A 20,588-nucleotide genomic window follows, 5' to 3' on the forward strand; every position below is an offset into this window, starting at 1 on the left:
TTCACCAATCCATGCCCCCTGGGAGTGGCGCAGCATGAGAAAATAAAGTTTTGCACATCAGTGTATATTAGACTATATGTGTATGTAATATTTTGAATATATAGTTTCTTTTTATACAATATACAAAATATGTAACATTATGTATAGTATAAATTAAGTATTTCCAATATTTTTAATTTACTAATAAACAAGCAGCTTTCAAAATAAAAGCATTTTCAAGCAGAGAAGTTAACACAGGCATATAAGCTGTAAAAGTACATGCTCTATAACAGAGGTTCAAGCAACTTTTAATACTCAGAAAAAAGTAGAAAAAGTAAGAACTTTTAGTCCAAAAGTAGAAATAAGTATGGTCACTAGTATGTATTCTTTTCACTTATGCTAACATGCTTGTACTCTTTTTTAATAAATGTGAGGTGGTTCTGTAATTTGCATTATGGTTATTAATTGTTATATTTGTCCAGAGGTTATCAATTCTGGCTACTTTTCTTTTCATAGTCACATAAAGAACTTATTTGAAGCTTTTTCATCATCTTTGGTCCTTCTTAAAAGAGTACCTTCTGGGATTTGCTCACTTTGTTGTATCTTCCACTGATCTCAGTGAAATACTGTCTGTAGAAGACAATATTTTATATAAGTTATGATAATTAAAACTGGTTTTCAGAACATGGCTGGTTAGTAATAATTTTGAAAAGCCATGTTTCGTGACCTCTTTGATAAAACCTAATTTTATGCAAGAAGACAGATTGTGTTTCAGTTTTAATTTTTTCTAGAACTACCCTTATTTTTTAACTTTCCAGTTCAGTATTATTTAACTTTCGATATGAACTTGGAAATTTTGTCCGAATAAGTTCTTCAACAGACTTTGAACTAAACTCACTGACGTTTACGAAGCAACCTAATGAACTCTTGACAGAAGTACAAGCTTTTTCCTGAAGTAAATAAATTAGTCATTTCTCTTTGAAAAGAGATTTAAAAACTTCTCAAATGGTAATGATGCATAAGAGTTCTCACATGAGAATCTTGTACACACTCCCCATTCACACCAACAGTCTTGTCCTGACTTTTGGTCTCCGGGGAAACTCTGAGATAAAATATTTCTTTATTGCTGGCCACTAAGTTATAAACTCTTTCACAGCTAGAATCAAGGTTAACCAATGCGTGAAAAAAGAAAGAAAAAAAAAACATGAAAATATTTACTTTCATATATTTATTTTCGATTACAAAGAAGGAAAAGCAGCACAACTTGAATCCTTTTATAAGAAGACAGATCCAAAAAGAATATGAAATTAATAAAAAGAAAGAATGCTGAGAGTGTTGAAAGCTCTTAATGTAAATATTGCATATTCAGTTCGGCCAAGAATTATTGCAAGCGAAATGATCTATCTTCTAAAGCGAAAACTGGTCGGTATACCAGTAAAGAAAGCATTTTACTGCTAAAGTTCCTATACTGATCTTCCCTCAAATAATCACAAAATAATGATAATTATGTTCGATATATTACTATAGATGAATCATACACAGCAAACTTAATATTTAGTTTAAAAAAAAACAACATAATTTTATAACCAAATGCCAGGACTGGATTCGTCCTTACCCTGACTATTAGTACAATTACTTGGCATTGTGCATGGAAACAGGTTCATATCCTTTTTGAAGAATGAGCTAAAAATTCCTAGTAGTGATTAAGATCCTACTATAATAGTGAGTTCTCTCCTTCATAACCTCACATTTGCATACGAAAGAAAGGCCAAAATAAAATGAAATTGGCAAACCAATTTTTCTCAGAGATCTGATCGTTAATATTACAAAAATCAAAGATAATTCCTTAGATATTATTTCTTCTCTACATTTTCCAGGAAAATTGAGTAAAGACACTATCAATGAGACGACTTACGTCAAATTAATTTTATTTACTTTTTTATTTATTAAGATATAGTGAAAAAAAGCCTACATAATGAGGATGGTATTTCGGTAGAAGATAGAATGGTTAGGTGTATACGGTTTGCAAACAATATACAGTTCGGTACAGAAAAATATCCCCAATATGAAATTTGATTGAAATGTATCTTTTAACCAGACTTTCCTTCAAGTTTGCGTTTCTACACGAGCTGTTTTGGTAATTGAGTAATGGTGTTTTATTCCTAAATCGTTTGTAATTTTTACTGATATCTGGTATAATCGACTAATTTTCTCTGCCGTGCGTTTGTTCAGGGGAAATATATATATTTAATCTATAATTTTTTCGATGCTCGGAAATATTAATTAAATAGGAAACTGAAGCATATTGAGAACAAAGACGTGTCATTTAGTGTACGGTGTGGGTACTAAATGGCAGGAATATATTTGAAATTCCAGAGTGCTTGCCCTAGATGGCGCCATTGCTCGGTTCCCGCTATTTTTCAGTTAGCTGTTTCCTAGTAGGCAGAGTGGTGGGAAAAGAGTGTATATTGACAAGTTTGAAGACTGCTGGTGTTGTATTCTAAGTTACAAAGTTGAGTTATGCGAATACAAAGCAGTGTTTGTATTAATACCCGTTATATTCAGTGATTTGGTTATATGTTTTTAGTTTCTACATTATGGGAAAGAAAAAAGGACCTATCTCCAAGAAAGTAAGGTACAATTTTGGGACTGAAGTCACTAAAAGTATCGAATAGAGAAATCGCAAGAAGATTAGACATTGATCACAAAACAGTGGGTAATGTTTTAAAACGTCAAACAGATACTGGAATGTTCACAAGAAGTATTGAATAGAGAAATCACAAGAAGATTAGACATTGATCACAAAACAGTGGGTAATGTTTTAAAACGTCAAACAGATACTGGAATGTTCACAAGAAGTATTGAATAGAGAAATCGCAAGAAGATTAGACATTGATCACAAAACAGTGGGTAATGTTTTAAAACGTCAAACAGATACTGGAATGTTCACAAGAAGTATCGAATAGAGAAATCGTAAGAAGATTAGACATTGATCACAAAACAGTGGGTAATGTTTTAACATGTTAAACAGACACTGGAATGTTCACAAGAAGTATTGAATAGAGAAATCGCAAGAAGATTAGACATTGATCACAAAACAGTGGGTAATGTTTTAAAACGTCAAACAGATACTGGAATGTTCACAAGAAGTATCGAATAGAGAAATCGTAAGAAGATTAGACATTGATCACAAAACAGTGGGTAATGTTTTAACATGTCAAACAGACACTGGAATGTTAACTCTATGGCATCGGTGTAGACGTAGAAAAAAAGAAGGAAAATGCGAGATTGTGCAGGGCAATCAAAAGGATTGCAAAGCATGAGAGAAAATTAAGTGCAAGGCAGGTTGCTATGAAGATAAATAGGGACTTAGGTGAGAGTATTTCACACCAGTGTTAAGACGTCTGTCGGACATGAATATTAAGAAGAAACCGCCCTTAAGGAAGCCTCGTTTGACACAGAAGCACATGGACAGAAAAAGATTCTTGGATATGTTTGGAAAGTGGATAGTTTATAATTGGAAAGCGGTAATGTTTTCAGGTGAGAAGAAATTCAACGCTTTCGGTAATAATAGTGGTGTAAAATTGTGGATACAGCAGAGAGAAGAGTTAAAGTAAGAGTGCATCACGGAGACAAAAAAGTCCAGTGAAAGTGCAATCTATGGGAAGCAATGTGTTCCAAAGGTGTAGGAAGAATTAAAGTTTGCACAGGTCCAATCGATGCTTTATCATACTTTGAGATAGTGAACAAGGAGCATGTGAATACAGTTAAGAACCATTTAAGTGGTTTAAGCCTTGAACCATTCATTTTTCAAGATGACAACGCATCATGCCACCGATCTCGAGTTGTCAACAATGTGCGTCAGAATCTGGTATTCAGAGTTTAAGGTGGCCGGCCAACTTCACCTGACATGAACCCCACCGAAAGTTTGTGGGTTATTATATCTTCCAAATTGAGACAATACTGTTGAGTAAATAGCCTCTCATTAAAGTCATGAACAAAGCTTTTCCAGAAAACATAAGGGTGCGGATAATTTTTTGAACCGAACTGTATTATGTATTTATTTATTGCGGAATCTGAAAAGAATCTTGCGGAATCTTGTTGCGGAATCTGAAAAGAAAACGGGAAGATGTTAGAAAACTTGAGGAAGGGCTATGAAGAATATGGAATTAAAATAAATGGCAGAAAATCAAAAACTATGGTGATTTGAACGAAGAAATGATTCAAATATAGAAAGAGGGGAGAAAATAGATAGGTGTCTACTTTTCGATACCTGAATAGTATTATTAGTGATGATACGAAGTGCGAACGTGAAATAAAAGCAAGGATAGGAATGGCGAAAGAAGCATTTAGGAGGAAGAAAAGTCTATTTTGTGAATCCTTGAATAAAACGTTGAGAAAAACACTAATAAAATGCTTCGTGTGGGGTTTTGTACTGTATGGCGGAAAAACATGAAAAAAAGACTGAAAAGTTTTGAAATGTGGGTGTCGAAAAGAATGAACAGTTAACTGGGTCCAGCAGAAAACGAACGAGAGAGTGTTAGAAATGATAGGGGAGAAAAGAAAATTTTTAGATGAAGTGAAAAGAGGAAGAAAAACTAATTGGGGCATTGGCTGAAAAGGAACTGTATCATGAGAAACGTGTTAAAGAGTATGACGGCCCGAAAGAGAGGGAGGGGCGAAGGAGGCTACAACTAATGAACGGTATTAAAAAAAAATCGTACGTGAAGATAAAGAAGTTAGCTGAAGACCGTGGAGAATCGAAGTTTCTCGGCTGTGGCAAGAGATCTTCAAGAATATAGAATATCTATGATTATTATCATTATACTGCGAGCGGTGATAATGATTAGAAATAATGTAAGTAAAAGACTAATATTCATCGCAAGAAACAAACCTCATCACTAGGAAGTACTTTCGAAGAACATCGTCTTCATCGTCAGCCTAGGCACACTTCAAAAAGGATTTAAACCATAAAAAGAATTTTTAAAATGTACGAAGTAAAAATCTTCTCGTCACTATAATTAGACATATGTTAATAGTAATTCACTTGTCACTGTTCAATGTTGTTTACTGTTTTTTTTTTTTTTCATTATCTTCCAGACGGCGAAAATGAGTAGCAAAAACATTGCTCCAGATGGCATTTATGTCACCTTTATCTGAATGGAGTGCCGGTTTCTCCTTATGAATGTAATAAGCTTCTTTAATTTTCCGTTCAGTTGCTTATTTTTGCTTTTTCGACCAAACACGAATTAACAATGTTGTATAGTTATTTTCTTTGAGATGTGATGCCAATCCAGATAACTGTTGTAAGCTACGAGATTTGGACGTGCGAATGTGTTCAGCGATTCTGGTATAAATATTCCTTTTTATTTGATCTATATATATTTGGTCACATTGACATTTAACCCTATAGACGACACTACTTTGTTGGGGATCAGTAAAAAATGATTTAAAAATTTGTAATATATTTTTCTATAGGTTTAGGAGGAACTTCGGAGATCTTGATGTTATATTTATGCAACGCCTTCTTAATTTTTGCCGAAATATGAGGAACCAGAGAGACACCAATCGATTTGTCTTCTTTTGCATTTGTTGTTTGCCGATGGTGGGTATCGTCGATCTCCCGTTCTACCTGTTTGTACCACTTCAGTAATAAAGACTTTTGATAGCCATTTTGTTGTCCATTTTTAAAATTCTTTTTATGGTTTAAATCCTTTTTGAAGTGTGCCTAGGCTGACGATGAAGACGATGTTCTTCGAAAGTACTTCCTAGTGATGAGGTTTGTTTCTTGCGGTGACTATTAGCATTTTACTTACATTATTTCTAATCTGTGATTATTATTTATTTATTTATTGAGTTTATCATGCCACAATTATGCTCCAGGGCTAAGCGAGACAGTGATGATGATAATGATCAAATGGTGGAATAGGAAAAGAGAAGGGAAACGGAAAAATCACGAGAAAACCCACTTGGTTCCAACTGGAATCAAACTAGTTCCCACACACCAGAAGAGCGCCCAACGATTGAGCCATCGTGGCCCCTTATGACAAATCAATGTATTATGGACACTACAGGTAGAAATATAGCCTACACAAGCAACTAATCAATGGAATCGAAACCCTATGTCTCCATTGATAACTTCAATCGTTATCGATTCTTCTGCACTTTACAAATACTGTTCTTTATTTGTTTTTCGTTTTTTCTTTCCTTCCCCGCACTAATTTTGGTTTATTTCTTAACGATGTTAAGTACCTATGCCATTTTTATTTTCTAGTCTCACTGATTTATATGCGGAATTATTTTTCTGATGTCTCTGAAATAAAATTGAATTTTAATTATGTACTTTCACTGATTTCTTCTTCAAATCTAGTGAAATGTTCTTTGCTTTTTCAAAATGCATTACCGTTAAACCTACTTATTGTCCTTTGTTCCTCATGACAATTCACTCACCAATTCTACCAAGTCACCCTTATCATAATGGCGAATCCTAATAAACGATGACCGCCGTTAATGCTAAGGGATTTACTTCTATTATCCATTTCTTTCTTCTCCTTTTATTTATTTATTTATTTATTTATTTTTTTTTAAAGCTTTCGAGTAAACTAAATATCGCAGCGCCAGAATATCTTAAATTTTAAGAATGTAACTAACTTTAACGTTTCCTCTCAATCGCACAAGATAAATCTCGATAGTACATCTGGGGTAATAGTTTAGTTTTCAAACTGTTTATCTCAAATACGGTTAAGGGGTGCGGTGGCTCAGTGGTAGAGCATTCACCCCTGGTTCGATCCCAGATCGCGCCTAGTGGACTTTGTGGTGTACAAATACCGTGTGCGTGGGTTTTCTTGGGGTTCGCTTTATTCATTCCACCATTGCAGTCATTTCTCATCATCACCGTTTTCTTCAGCCTAGCCTGCGTAACCGTGGGACGTAAATCTGAAAGATTTAATTTCATTTTTAAAAACGGTTAATATAACAAAATTCATTTCATATTAACGAACTTTATTACAAAGTTTATATCTCTTCTTCCGCTAATAATGTAACAGGAAATTGCTTTGAAGAATTTGAAAGCATATAATCACTCTTTTCACACACACAAAAGTTCTGTCACAGTGATAAATTTGGTCCTTGAGAAATTTTAGGTGTACAATAACTTTGCGGAAATACAGAAAAATAAAATTTTTATTACTGATTTTTGCTAAGATCATCTCGCTAACAGAGCAAGTTGTGAATTTTTGCAGTGAAGCTCAAACTTAACTTTTACAGCACGAATTTGCTGCGCTGAACTCGTTTAAAATTAGATAGACAAAGCAAGCTTTTACTTGTTCTACTGCTTAAGGAGAGTAAGCAATTTACTACAATATATAAAAATAAATACGTTGATCAACTACAACTTTCTAACCTGTTACTAATTGTATGTTACCAGTAGACTCTTTTAGAGAAGGTCTTTTGACAGAGACTTGGTCAACAAGAGGAGCATTACTATCAGGACGATCAATCTGTTCGCCTTTCTCTGTGGAATCTGCTTTTATACTGCACTTAGATAAAGTAACACCAGTGCGTTTCACAGAATATCTGTTTTCTGCACAAGAAAAAATAAGTATAGGGTTTAGATTGTTAACAATAAGTTTCTACTCCAAAATACAAGTTATTATTTTTAAAAATATTACTTTTTAGTAGATAATTAAACGAAACTAGCTATTATTTATATTAGAACTCGAAAATACTGACGAAACGTTGTCTACAGCTTATTGGACTTTCATTAAACTGTATATGAATGAGTAATTTATCGCATTGGATACACATAAATAGTTCCTGATTGGAGTGTGTCCAACTTAATTTCAGGGGCAAAAGATCCAAAGAAATTTATTCCAGTGATATTAGATAAGTATCCATATTGTCTTCAATTGTCACCATACCATTTCCTTTACCTTGTCTTTGCAAAAGAATATACTTCTTTTCTGTAGAGAAGAAGGAGGTTACTCTCTAAATCATCACTCAGCTAGGATCTTACAGCAAAACATACATCAAACTGACAAGAAACAAAGCTAAGCACACGACAAAACATAAAATTAAAATTTCTTATGTGTTAAATGTGTATTCACTATCAGTTTGCGCTGTCAGAATACACTAAACATATGGACTACATATATTAGACTGCAATAGTAATTATATTATTCTGAACTTTCGCACAACGGTTTGTTTTCAGACATATGACTCATCCGACCATATCACACGTTTCCAGTCCTCAACGGTCCAAGTTGCATGGTCGCGGCACCATTTGCGGCGTGCGATAGCGTTATGGTCCCTGATGAGCGGTTTGGCCCGTGCAACACGACCCCGTAAGTTCATGTCATGTAATTCGCAGCGGACTGTGATTGTCGAAACAGGGTGGGGGAGGTGCTGATTGAGTTCCTCCGTCACTTGCTCCACAGTGGCATATGGTTCTGCGTGACAATGCGCTTTAATACCCGGCGTGACCTGTCACTCATGTTTTTCTTCCGCCCACTGTTCCGCTTCCCCGATGTGGTTTTCCCGTGTGTTGTGTAGGCCGTCATCACCTTCGACACTGTCCCACGCGACACACCTAACACAGTAGCCACTGCCGTCACACTCACTCCACATAACCGCGCACCAACAATTTGCCCTCTTTGAAAATCTGAGAGGTCTCCCATTTTACACTACCTCCGTCTGCTGCAGCAACTGGACACTGCTGTTCCACTGCGCCTGACGTAGTATGGAGACCGACCTAACGCACCACCACCAGCGGTCCGGCGCTGCGGGCGCCACGACACCACTGCCAACTCATACATCTGACGTGTTGCCAACTACAGGTGTTTCCATTTTTCTGATCACCATCTGTATATATATATATTAGGGTAGTTCATAAATATCAATTTTCAGATCGGGCTGGTCTCACCCCCTAAAATGGTTCCATATGGGACTAAATTAAGCCAGGAGAAAAATTAGCTTCATTGAATAATATTAAATGGTGCCCCAAGCGACCTAAAATTTTGAATATGATTACAGTACATAGTATATGGGAAAAATCTGGAATAAACTCATGTAATTTAGAAACGGCTAAATGTAATGCAAAGATACACTGGATAATACAAATACAGAAAGAAACATATCTAATTTTGTATAGTACTGCCATTGCGGCCATCTTGAAATCCGCCATCTTGGATTCAGGTCAAAATCTTTAAATAGAAAGAGGGTCATGTGACATATCGTTTTGAGGTATCGTTTTACCAGAAGCACAAATCTGGCACTATTTTAAAGATAGCTTTAGTCATGTAAGAATTATTACCTGTGGAAAGATTTCTCCTTTTCAGATTAATAATTCTTACACGACTAAAATAAAGACATGAGTTTGGCAAGAAAAGAACGAAAAGGATATGCACGGCTTCAAACGAAAGAGGAACGCGAAAGAAAATGCACTTCTGAAAATGATTTGTTTGAACTTTATACGCCAAAAGACATGGAGCAGATCAAGTAATGAAGAGGAAAACCCAGTTGAGAATGTTAGAGAAAATGTAAATACGAATGCGTGTGTGCCCGGACCGTCCAAGAGATGTAAAAGGGGGAAAAACTAATTTTATTACTCAAAGACTGGTGTTGCTCTTAATCGATAAAAGTTCACTCATACAGCAGCAATACATATTCTGACAGCGTCAGCAGAGGCATTAGGCCATAATGTAGAGGAACTAGCAATAAATGGGTCTTCCATTCACCGATGCTGAGAGAAAACCTGTAGTGAAGTTGCACAGAACTACAAGAAACAATTTCAGAGTGCATCAAGTGCGTTAGTTGTGCATTGGAACGGAAAACTACTGCTGAATTTGATTGGCAGAGACTGCCAGCAGGTTATCAATAATTATTACTGGAGATAGTCATGAGAGGCTAATTGGTGTTCCCATTTTGTCGTCATCAAGAGAAGAACATATTGATTCTACTATAGTACATTCGCTTGAAGAATGGAACTTGGTAAAGTTCGTGCAGGTAGTTTATTGTGACACTACTCCTTGCAATATGGATCTTGTCAACGGTGCTTGCATTCTGCTAAAGCAGTAGCTCCAAAATAACCTTCTATACCTTCCTTGTAGACACCACATTTATGAATTAGTTTTAAAATATATATTTGATAACTGTTGTGTTTCGTTTGCATCTGGAGCTCCTCCGTGGCTAAGCGGTTAGCGTACGCGCCTTTGGCGTGGGAGACCCGGGTTCGATTCCCGGCGGGAGCTCATGTGGTTCGGATTCCACGTTAATCAGTAGGTCCACGTCTCATATAGCCTCGCTGCTGAAAGGGACGCTAAACTGAAATCACTCACTCGTTTGCATCTGGACCGGACGTTCTCCTATTGAAGTGTTTTCAGAACGAGTGGTCTAGAATAGATTGCACTAACTTTATTCCAGGAATTGATGATGATGATATAACAAACAATATTTCCGATGTAAGAAATGAAGTGTTGAATTTTGCTATCAAACTTGTAGAAGCAGGATACTGCAGAGAAGATTACAGGGAATTTTTAGAACTGACCATTATATTCTTGGGTGGCATACCTCCTTGAGGAGTTTTCTTTCGTTTGCCTGAAGCAATTCACCATCTAAGGTAGATGGGAAAAGCAAGCTACTATTTAAAATATTTCTCTTTCGCCAACAATATCGTTTAACGAAGTAAATAGAAACGGGTCTTCGGAGAGTATGCACTTTCTGATCCGACTATATGTTCAAGTTGGCTTAAATGTGATCAAACATCCCATTCACCATTACAAGATCTACAATTTTTGAAAGATTTGTACAGTTAAAGACAAATAGATGCTGAATTATCTGAAGTGGCTATTTCTAAATTTTCCCGCCGACTCTGGTACTTGACGGGGGAACACGTAGCATTGAGGTTTTTTGATGATGGAGTTACCATAATGGAAAAGCAAAAAATGGTTGAAAGAATTAAAACTATAAGGGGAAACCGTGAAGCAGCAAAGAGGCTGGACGCAAGAGATGATACCATAAAAATTCTTGTGAAAAGAGAAATCAGTGATTTTGTTACAACAAACAAACTTTCCTCGAGAGATTTAAAATACCCAAAGGGTTTCTTGAGTGTGATCCGACTTCATGGCCAAATAACAATGACTATCTTCAAGGAAAGGCAATAGTTTAATTCATCCACGTAACAAACGGTGTGCAGAAAGGGGAGTGTAACTAATAGAAGATCACAACAACGTTCTTACGAAAAATGAGGAGCACAAACAGTTTCTTTTGCAGATAATAAAGGCCCACAGACAATCTTTTTCTATATGCGACAAAGTGAACTATGTAGCAAATAAGATTCATAACTTACCAAAAAGATACTACATAAATAAGGGATATTTCAATTTCTTCCAAGTTATAATTTTACCCTTTCCTCATAATGATCTATGAATCATCTTGATGGAAAAACTTACTTGTAGTTCAAAGCGAAACAAGCAGTTTGTTTCAGTTTATCTAAAAGACTTCCAAAATTCTTACATATCTGTGTTCCATAACTGCAATAAAATAACATTACATGAAGCATTTTGTTTTCACACGTAATAACTCTTACATGAATATAGGTAACTTGAAAATAATACCAGATTTGTGCATCTGGTGAAATGCTACCTCAAAAAGATATGTCACATGACCCTCTTCCTAATTTAAAAATTTTGACCTGAATTCAAGATGGCGCACTTCAAGACGGCAGCCATGATAACGTATACAAGATTAGGTTGGTCTCTTCCTCTAGTTCCATTATCCAAGATATCTTTTCATTCCCTTGAGCCGTTTCTAAATTACGAGAGTTTATTCCAGCTTTTCCCCATACACTATGTATTGTAAACGCATTCAAAATTTTTGGTCGTTTGGGGGCACCACTTAAAATTATTCAATGGATCTAATTTTTCTCCTGGCTTACTTTGGTTCCATATGGAACCATTTTAGGGGGTGAGTCCAAAGAAATTCCTAAATTTATTTTTCCCCATATAAATTTGGACCACCCTAATACAGTGAAACCTCTCTAAAGCGGACAGCCGTGGGGAATCAAAAATTGTCCGCTATAGAGAGGTGTCCGCCTTACAGAGGCTTCAATATTTTCTTACGTAAATTAGTAATCTAGGTGATATGTAATCAGAAAAAAAAATTTTTTTTTTGCATGAATCGTGTATTTACGAATATTACCAAATGTTACGGTACCTGCATTATCCTCCGCCATCCAATACTCTATGTTCGAGGCACAACATTGAAATAAGATGCTATAGTTTACACTTATCAGTACTTAATACGTTTTCAGTATGTCGCTTTAATTTGTTTGTTAATTGCAATCCAGAAGTGTCTTTTTTTGAAACAATATGCGTATCCGCGGGCAAAAAAAAAAAAAAAAAGTCTTCTGCTTGGTTAGAGATTCCAGAGGGACAGTAGCATAAGGTGTCATCCAAACGGTGGGCAACTGTGAATCACTTTTGTGTCTAAAACAGCTGTGGGAGTGGGATGCACGCAAAGGACATGAGATTGTTGATAAACAGAGACGCATCATCTGGGTTGCTGAGCAGACAGTTCAGGAAGCTAAATGTCACATTGCTTCCTTGGTGACACATATATGAATTACAAAAAATGAATTTTTACTATATTTTTAAACTTGTTTCTAGAGAAAGTGTCCGTAATACGGAGGTAAATAATACCTATAAAAGACAGAAAAGACTGTCCGTGTCCGTACTAGAGAGTGTCCGCTTTAAAGAGGTTTGCCAATATGTTTTTTCCTATTGCAGTGTTTGGGGATCACAAAATATGTCCGTTACGGGAGGTGTCCGCTAGTAGAGGTTTTACTGTATATATACATATATATTTAAATTCTACTATATATTTCTATATTTCAAAATATATATATTTTTAATTTTTTTTTACAGAAAGATAAACAGTAAATTCTGAACAGTCAGTTATAAAAGGAAAACTATATATATCAGAAATAGCGCCAGATGCGCACAGAAAGACATAGAGAAATGTGGCAAACAATAAAATTACTGTAAGCTTAAGGAACTTTCATGTAAAATGATATATTGTCGTTTGAGATGACTGGAGTTCTGTTTGTATAAATAAGGTGAAGGAATGTTTAGAGAAAAGAAAAACGATATCATTTGTTGTCACTGAATTTATATACTGTATTGTACATCTAGAAAGACGCATTGTTAGACTGCCTTCCAATGAGAACACATTTTGGCATAAAAAATGCTACAGTCAGTTCAGACACCAAGACAGACAATCAGTTGATGAAGAAACAGGAACAGATGAACACAAGAAAGGCGGAAGCAGAGATTCAAGATGATAAAGACCTTCTACTACAAGTGAAGAGATTTTTCAGCCTGCAGAAGCTTCTATGCGATTATCAGTTCCTAAAGTTAATTTGCAGGTTTGTATTTTCTGTCAGAAAAGGGAAGATGGCAAAAGACTATCTCAAGTTTTAACATTTGAATGCACTTCTACTATTCGCAGACTTGCAGACTCCAATGAACGACTTCGATGTCGAATAAGTACAGAAGACCTGATTGCAGTGAAGGCACACTATCTTCCAAGCTGTCGAAGGAATTAAGAGAGGGCAATTAAATTGAAAAATACTTTTGAAACCACTGGTACTTCATAGATGGTACTCACTGATACTCTTGTAAACCCTATATTATCTGAGGTGGCTACTAAGCTGGAACGAGGATTTCATGTTGGAAACACATAGTAAAAAGAAATAGCACACAGATATAGCCAACTGACGAAAGAAAAAACGGGCGTTTCGTTGACAGTTAGTAACAAAGATAAGAAGAAAATTCTATCTGAATATTATGAAAACAATACACAATCTCAAAAACAGATATGCAGAAACCTCCCGCTGCTTTTCTTTCCAAGAAAATTAAATACAATCGAAGCTGTAAAAGTTGTCATGGCGCAAGATGGGTCAAGGATGAATTTTCAAAAAAATTATTACTGATGCTAAAACATATTCTGTACTGCAAAGAAAATTTGGTCAGACCTTCAATTTAATCCTGGAATAGTGGTTTGCAATCAATTAACTTTAAACGCTAAACGCCAGTGTTTACCTGAAAGTCTGTATACGTTTCTCCGCTAACATCCAATGAAAGAGGGAGGTTATGTGACATGGCAAAAGACCTTGTAGGAGTGCGAATACATTCAGAAAGTAGTCATTATAAGCCATACACAGGAAGACTAAGAAAGGATGCTGAAGATGTGCAGCGCCTGCACGAACAGTTTGAGAGATTTCACATATTTAGTTGTCCAGAAGAATCATCAATTTGTATCTCAACTGGTTATGTGTTACCCAAAGAACACAGAAAAGTTAATAAAGGCACGAGAAATAGGTGAAGAGATAAAAGCGTTCTTATACATGAAAGGTTTAGCCCAGATGCTGTTGTAGACCTGAAAGTTCCAATAAAAAAAATTTAAAAAAAGAAAAAATGTGGTGACCTTCAAAAATATCATTTTAAACTAACAAGTTAAAGGAGGGACTAATTACAAAAAATGACATAATTCAGCAGAGACTTCCCGCAGCAATATGTTCAGAAAGAACAGCAGATATAAAAGACGTCTTAACATATGAACTTACTGGTAGTCCACCAGCAACTTCAAGACTTGATGGCTCACGTTCAGCAGACTAAGCTCCACTTTTTGACATACTGACAGAAGAAAACTATGCTGATTTGGCTGTTTCAAGCAATGAGCACTGTGTTTTAATACTAGATGGCATGTCTCTTGTGTATCGACTTGGAAGAAGCAAAGGATGCTGCAACATTTGATGACTTAGCAAATATGTATTTCAGGTACTTAACAAAGAACAATTTATGTTGTATTTGACAGATACCCTGATACACTTACTGTAAAAGATACACCAAGAGTAAGACGATCAACTCTGCCTAAAGTTGGAAGTATTAGACACTTCATTCAAGACAGAAATACGCCTTTTCCTAAAAATTGGAATCAATTAAATAAAACAATCTCTGAAAATAAAACAAATCTAATTTCATTCCCTGCTGATCAATTCATTTATGCTACAAATCTACCTGATTTAGAGTTTATCGTTGATGGACTGCCAAAAGTTGAAGCTTTACATTCACATATAACAGGATATATCTATTCTTTGTTGCCAATAAGATGAAGCTGATACTCAAATTATTTTGCACAGTTCACATGCACTACACAAAGGTAATTTTTTCGACAGTAGTTATTCAGTCTGATGAGATTGATGTTCTCGTCCTTTTGATGTGGCACGATCTTTTTTCCAAATGTGACGATGCAGCAAAGTAATCCAATTAGGTACATTAACGTACATGCTAAAGTTGGGAGGTGCAGTAAAGACTTTTCTGCTTGTTTTTTTTTTTTACAGTATAACAGGGTGTGATATTGTCAGTCATTCCACGCAATAGAGAAAAAACAGCTTGGAAAGCTTTCATTGAATAGCCAGATTAGTTGAAAAATATAGGACTAATTAGTGCAATCATTTTCCATTATATTGAAACATTTGTTTGTAAATTGTATAGCTTATCATTACAATTGTAGATGCCTTACGTGCTCATCTATTTCAGCAAGGTAAGCCATTCAATAAGCTACCTCCGATCAGTGATGCCTTGAAATTACATTAGGGTGAAGTGAAAAAGAGGCCAAAAAAATTTTTTTTCGAAATTCGATTTTGGATAGGGGGCAAAAGTTGCATCATATCGTAGTACTTTACCATGTACAATTTCAATCCTCTAAAATAATTTTTAGCCGGGGCGCAATGGGCCTTAAGTTTGATAGATTTTATAAATGAGTGACAAGAGCCCAAATTTTATTTTTTTTTTAAAAAAATTCGTATTCGGGAATAGGGCAAAAGTTGCATCATATTGTAGTACTTTACCACCGGAAATTTCAATTCTCTAAAATATTCTTTAGCAGAGGCGCAATGGGTAGAAGTTTGATAAGTTTTGATAATAAATACACGTTTATTATTCATTTGTGTAATTATTAGGCAGCTCTTCGCTTGAAGGATACTGTAATTTGAAGGTGTTAAGATTCGTTGTCGTGTCCAGGTGGATTTCTAAAGCTATCGAAGTTCATATTCTCTTACAGGCTATATCAACCCAGAAGTCACCACATGGAGGTGGCTGCCATCGAGTTCCATCCCACTTACCCACCAGTATTAGATTGAATGTTTCATAAATTTCATTCACGTCTTCAAGCAAAATACTGCGACTTTATCTGAAAAATAGTAATGTATTTTCTCAAGTCAAATTTGGAACGAATAAAGAAATCTCTCCTGGCCCAAATACTGACGAAGAACCTTCACTAAGTATTATAACTAATCTTCCACTGCTTGCGTATAACATGGAAACTCAGGGATATCAACACTTGTACTTTCTCAAGAACAAATTTCTTGCAATTTATCGTCTGTGATATGACTCAGTATTGGCGGTTCTGTTGTTACACCCACTTTAGTTTATCATTTCTGTGTAATTACTAGCCTCGAATTTTAACACTGGCACTTGGAAGGAACGAGTTTCACAACGTTTACATTGTTTTCTGGATTTGAGGATTTTATCGGTAGCAAGGATTCGCGTAGCTGATCTGTAGTCACCGATCATAGCAATAAGAATATTTTCAGAATTCGCATAGATTGCATTTCTGGAAATTACTCTGTTGACAAAAGTCTTGTATGGTTCTTGCAAACATCTCGAAAGTCTTGTGGTCAAGACCAAATGTTTAGCTCCGTATTTGGCAAGAGGTTTCAGTTTTATGCTGAACCACACTGGTGCATATACTTTTACTACGAATTTTACGAGAGTTTAGAGCTCCTCTCAAGAATTTGGCGTATATACGTAGATATATATAGACGCAAAAGTCTGCAAGCCATTGTTAACCAGCGAGTATGCAAGTTTCCTAGGTTTCTTATCTGCTACGTTTTTATCACAGCCTCCTCTTATGACAGATTGACATATTTCATACAAATATCTTTGATCATAACTGAGATGACGCACGTTTAGGTATGTAGGGAATTCTGAAGAAATCTTTCCGAAGCTGCACACTGGATTCGTCTCATTCACCAATGATCTACCAATAGGACCAGACAAAGTACCAGTAGTTACATCATCCATCTCTTTCAGTAAATGATGAAGTAGTAGTTCAATGATGTGCAACAAACGTATGCATCACTGCAAGGGCCTCTCTAAATGGTTTTTGAGCACTCTAATCATCATCCTTTTGACCCAACTTTAGTATTAGTACCATTGCAGCCGATAGCTACCATATCTCATAGGTCCACATTATTTTCTTGTAATTCCCAGCAGATGGAACTAGCAGTATTCTTTGCTAATGCTGAATCGGTCAAAGAAGCATGGCTGAGAAATTTATTACCCGGTTCTTCAAGAACACAATAATGTTCTTTCCTCTTCATATCTCTATGACTTCCGGAGCCGGACATTACGAGTGTTTGGTCTTTCTTCCCATCAAAATAGATCGTACGAGGTTTCTCTTTATTAACAGTCACTTTAGTTCTTACACTTTTACGATTTTTCGCAACATCTCTTTGTATTTTACTTCTATCAATTATGTTTTGCAGCTGCTCTGGACTTACAATATTAAAATCTTCCAAAACTTCAGTAGCAATAGCTGCAATTTTTCTTCCAGTCATGCCGGTTTTCTCCTTCACTTTTGCTAATGTCGAGAGGAATTTTCTCATTTCCGTGCATATAATCTGTGATTGCTTTCTTGTCTTTAAAGGATACTTCCAACTAAAATCAGGATCTCCTCCAGCTTTAGCGTGTTCTTTATTGCCTTCGTTTCTTGTTTCCAAAGATGACGAGGAGTGTAAAGATTCAATAATGTAACTGGTACTATTTTTGGTTGAAAGTTTGACCACAAGTTGCTTTTTGGCTTTCCCTTCTTTTCTTTTCTTTGTCCAAGTAACATCAATACCATCGATTACCATTTTTCTACTTATCCTTTGGTCTATAAAACACTCTCTCCGATGCAGGCATTTTGAGTGTTCTGTACAACGACACACCGTGAAATCTAAACACTTGCAAGCTGCTATATCAAATGGTTTATTGCCCTGCTTCTTCAATTCTTGTAATTTATTTCTTCTTTCATTCTCCCTCTTACTGCCAATTTAAAAAAAAATTCAGTTTCCTGTGGTAACTGTTGTTCACTATTGATACACGGCCGAGCGAAACAACAGGAATTGAAACACGTTACCAAATGTCTTCCACCTTTTCTGCTACCTTCGTGGAAACCAAATTCTCTGCTGGTTCTTTACTTTCGTCCCCTTCAGCTGCTGACGCGTAAATAAATAACATGCCATAACGTCTTCATAAGTTGGAAGCGTTCTCCAGTCGCGACCTTTGGCACTACGAAACATCTCTTATGCTTTTGACATATTCTACCTGGTTGATTTTGCCATCTTTCTTCTTTATAGCACAAACCAAAAACACGCCAAACAGTTGCACAAGACTTTAGCACCTGCACGAGCGCGCGCCCTGATTTCGTTCTGTGCTCTCTTATCTCCACCCACCAAACTATTATACTAGTGACTTAATACTGCTAACAAGTTCATTATACCAGAAAAAGACTGTTACTAAATAGCAAAAAACTTCTTTATGGCAAACTAGCAAATTGCTTACAGTTTATCACTTTTCGTCTAATTATTCCCAAATTTCAGGGCCACTGCGCCCCGGCTGAAAATAATTTTAGTGAATTAAAAGTTCTTGTTGTTATGTACTAATACAGGATGCATCTTTTGCACTCTATCTACACTAAAACTTACAGTCTGCTTCCAGTGAAGATCTGCCAAATAGTTACGTAGTAAATGGAAATTGATTTACAAAATCTCAAACTTAAGGCCCTTTGCGCCCCGGCTAAAAATTCTTTCAGAGAGCTGAAATTTTCTATGGTAAAGTATTATGATATGATGCAATTTTTGCCCCCTATCCAAATTCGCATTTCGAAAAAAAAATTTTTCGCTCCACCCTAAATTACATGCACGTGCTTCGTATCATGCATCAGTGAGGCTAAAACTGCAGAGCAGAATCCTTGCCCTACCAGCACTTACTAACTGTGGTTGGAAGATGGTGCTCTCAAACCAGTTTTCATGACAAGAGATCCTTTCCGTAAAAACACCTGCATATGTCAATATGCAAATGCCTTAAGAAGTTCTGTGATGCTTCATGTACCTGCAAGAATGCTGAAATGACATGTATTCCAGGATGCCCATGTTTTGGAAGAAAGTGCTTGAATCCATTTATGAAATACAATGACGAAACAAACGATAAAGAAGACATTTAAAATTGCTTCCGATATGAGCCTTTCATCATACTTAAGTGTGTTAATACTATATTGGTTTATATCCAAGTATGTATATAAAATTACTTGTGTATCGGAATGAATGGGCATCATATGCGGAATACGTTTAAGCTGTAGTTTTTTAATATTGTTTAGTTCAAGCTTAAAATATTGTTTACATTGTAGTTCTACTTATGATACCATTTTAATATGGAAGTGCAGTGACTTTTAAGATACATTATTTGTTAATCATACGTAGGATTGAAGAGTGTTTGGTGCTCTTTGAATTCAACGTGAAATTGAAGAATTATACCGTTTTAAAGGTATATTCGTTAAGATTGGTATTCAGATTAATTGAATACAATTATTATTAAAATAACTGAAGTGAAGTAAACCTTTAGTTTCTTCTAAATAAGTGAAGTGACATTAAGTTCGTTATGATTAAGGAATACCGGTACTTGATGGTCTAATTATAGGAGGAAGATTGAGGTATCGTATTGAATAAATATTGTTATGGATAAGTATTCTTATGTTTAATGTAGTGGACCTTAGAGTTAATGATTTGCTTACTTGCATTCATGCGATTGAAATTCAGAAGTTGGATGTTCTGAGATTTGATGGTTTTAAGTACTTAGATTCAGCTTACTTTACTAAAATGTAATCAGATTTTTCGCTTGTATATGTGTTAATTTTCTTGATATCCTTGCCGATCATGTAAATACCTTACATTGTATATGCCTAATAACATTTTCAACATATTTTTTTAATTCAACAGCCGAAAAAGCATGAAAATCAACACCACGTTTGATGCCATATGCCAATTTGAACTTACTTCCCTTTTGGGCGGCCATTTTGTCCACCATCTTTGATTTTTGGTGAATCCAAGGAACTAACGGATAGCAATCGTAATTTTCTGTTAAAATCAGTTCCAAGAATCACAAAAATATTGATTGCCACTTGTAGCAAAGAAAAGCCTATCAGATGTAAACTTATTTCCCTTTTGGGCGGCGATCTTGATCGTGATCTTTGATTTCTGATGACTCCAAGGAATTGATGGGTGGCAAATTTTCTGTTAAAACCAGTCTTAAGAATCATAAAAACAATGATTGCCGCTTGTAGCAAAGAAAGGCCTACGGATTGCAACTTTTCACTTATTCATTCCCCTACTATAATGACGTCTATACCTCTGACAAAGCCTTAACACTAACGTTAGAAATGTGTATAATGGTTTCAGTTTAACTTCCCACATTATACTATTTGTGTTCCCTCACAAATGTAGATGTTGA

At 35.7% G+C, this 20,588-nt stretch overlaps 1 protein-coding gene across 5 annotated transcripts in view; it reads right to left on the reverse strand.

The window, feature by feature from the left end:
* Nucleotides 1–20,588, reverse strand: part of LOC145673308 (uncharacterized) — a 529,331-nt gene that overhangs the window by 475,475 nt on the left and 33,268 nt on the right. For 4 of the 5 annotated variants that reach the window (XM_081742911.1, XM_081742918.1, XM_081742905.1 and 1 more), the window contains exon 4: nt 7,382–7,561. The exons of the other annotated variant lie outside the window; for it this stretch is intronic. In XM_081742911.1, the coding sequence (XP_081599037.1) occupies nt 7,382–7,561 (180 nt within the window). The remainder of the gene's footprint in view (nt 1–7,381; nt 7,562–20,588) is intronic. 5 annotated transcript variants of the gene reach the window in all.

This window comes from Thermobia domestica, chromosome 2 (genome assembly GCF_964235325.1).
Source record: "Thermobia domestica chromosome 2, izTheDome1.hap1.1, whole genome shotgun sequence".
NCBI classification, from domain to species: Eukaryota; Metazoa; Arthropoda; class Insecta; order Zygentoma; family Lepismatidae; genus Thermobia; species Thermobia domestica.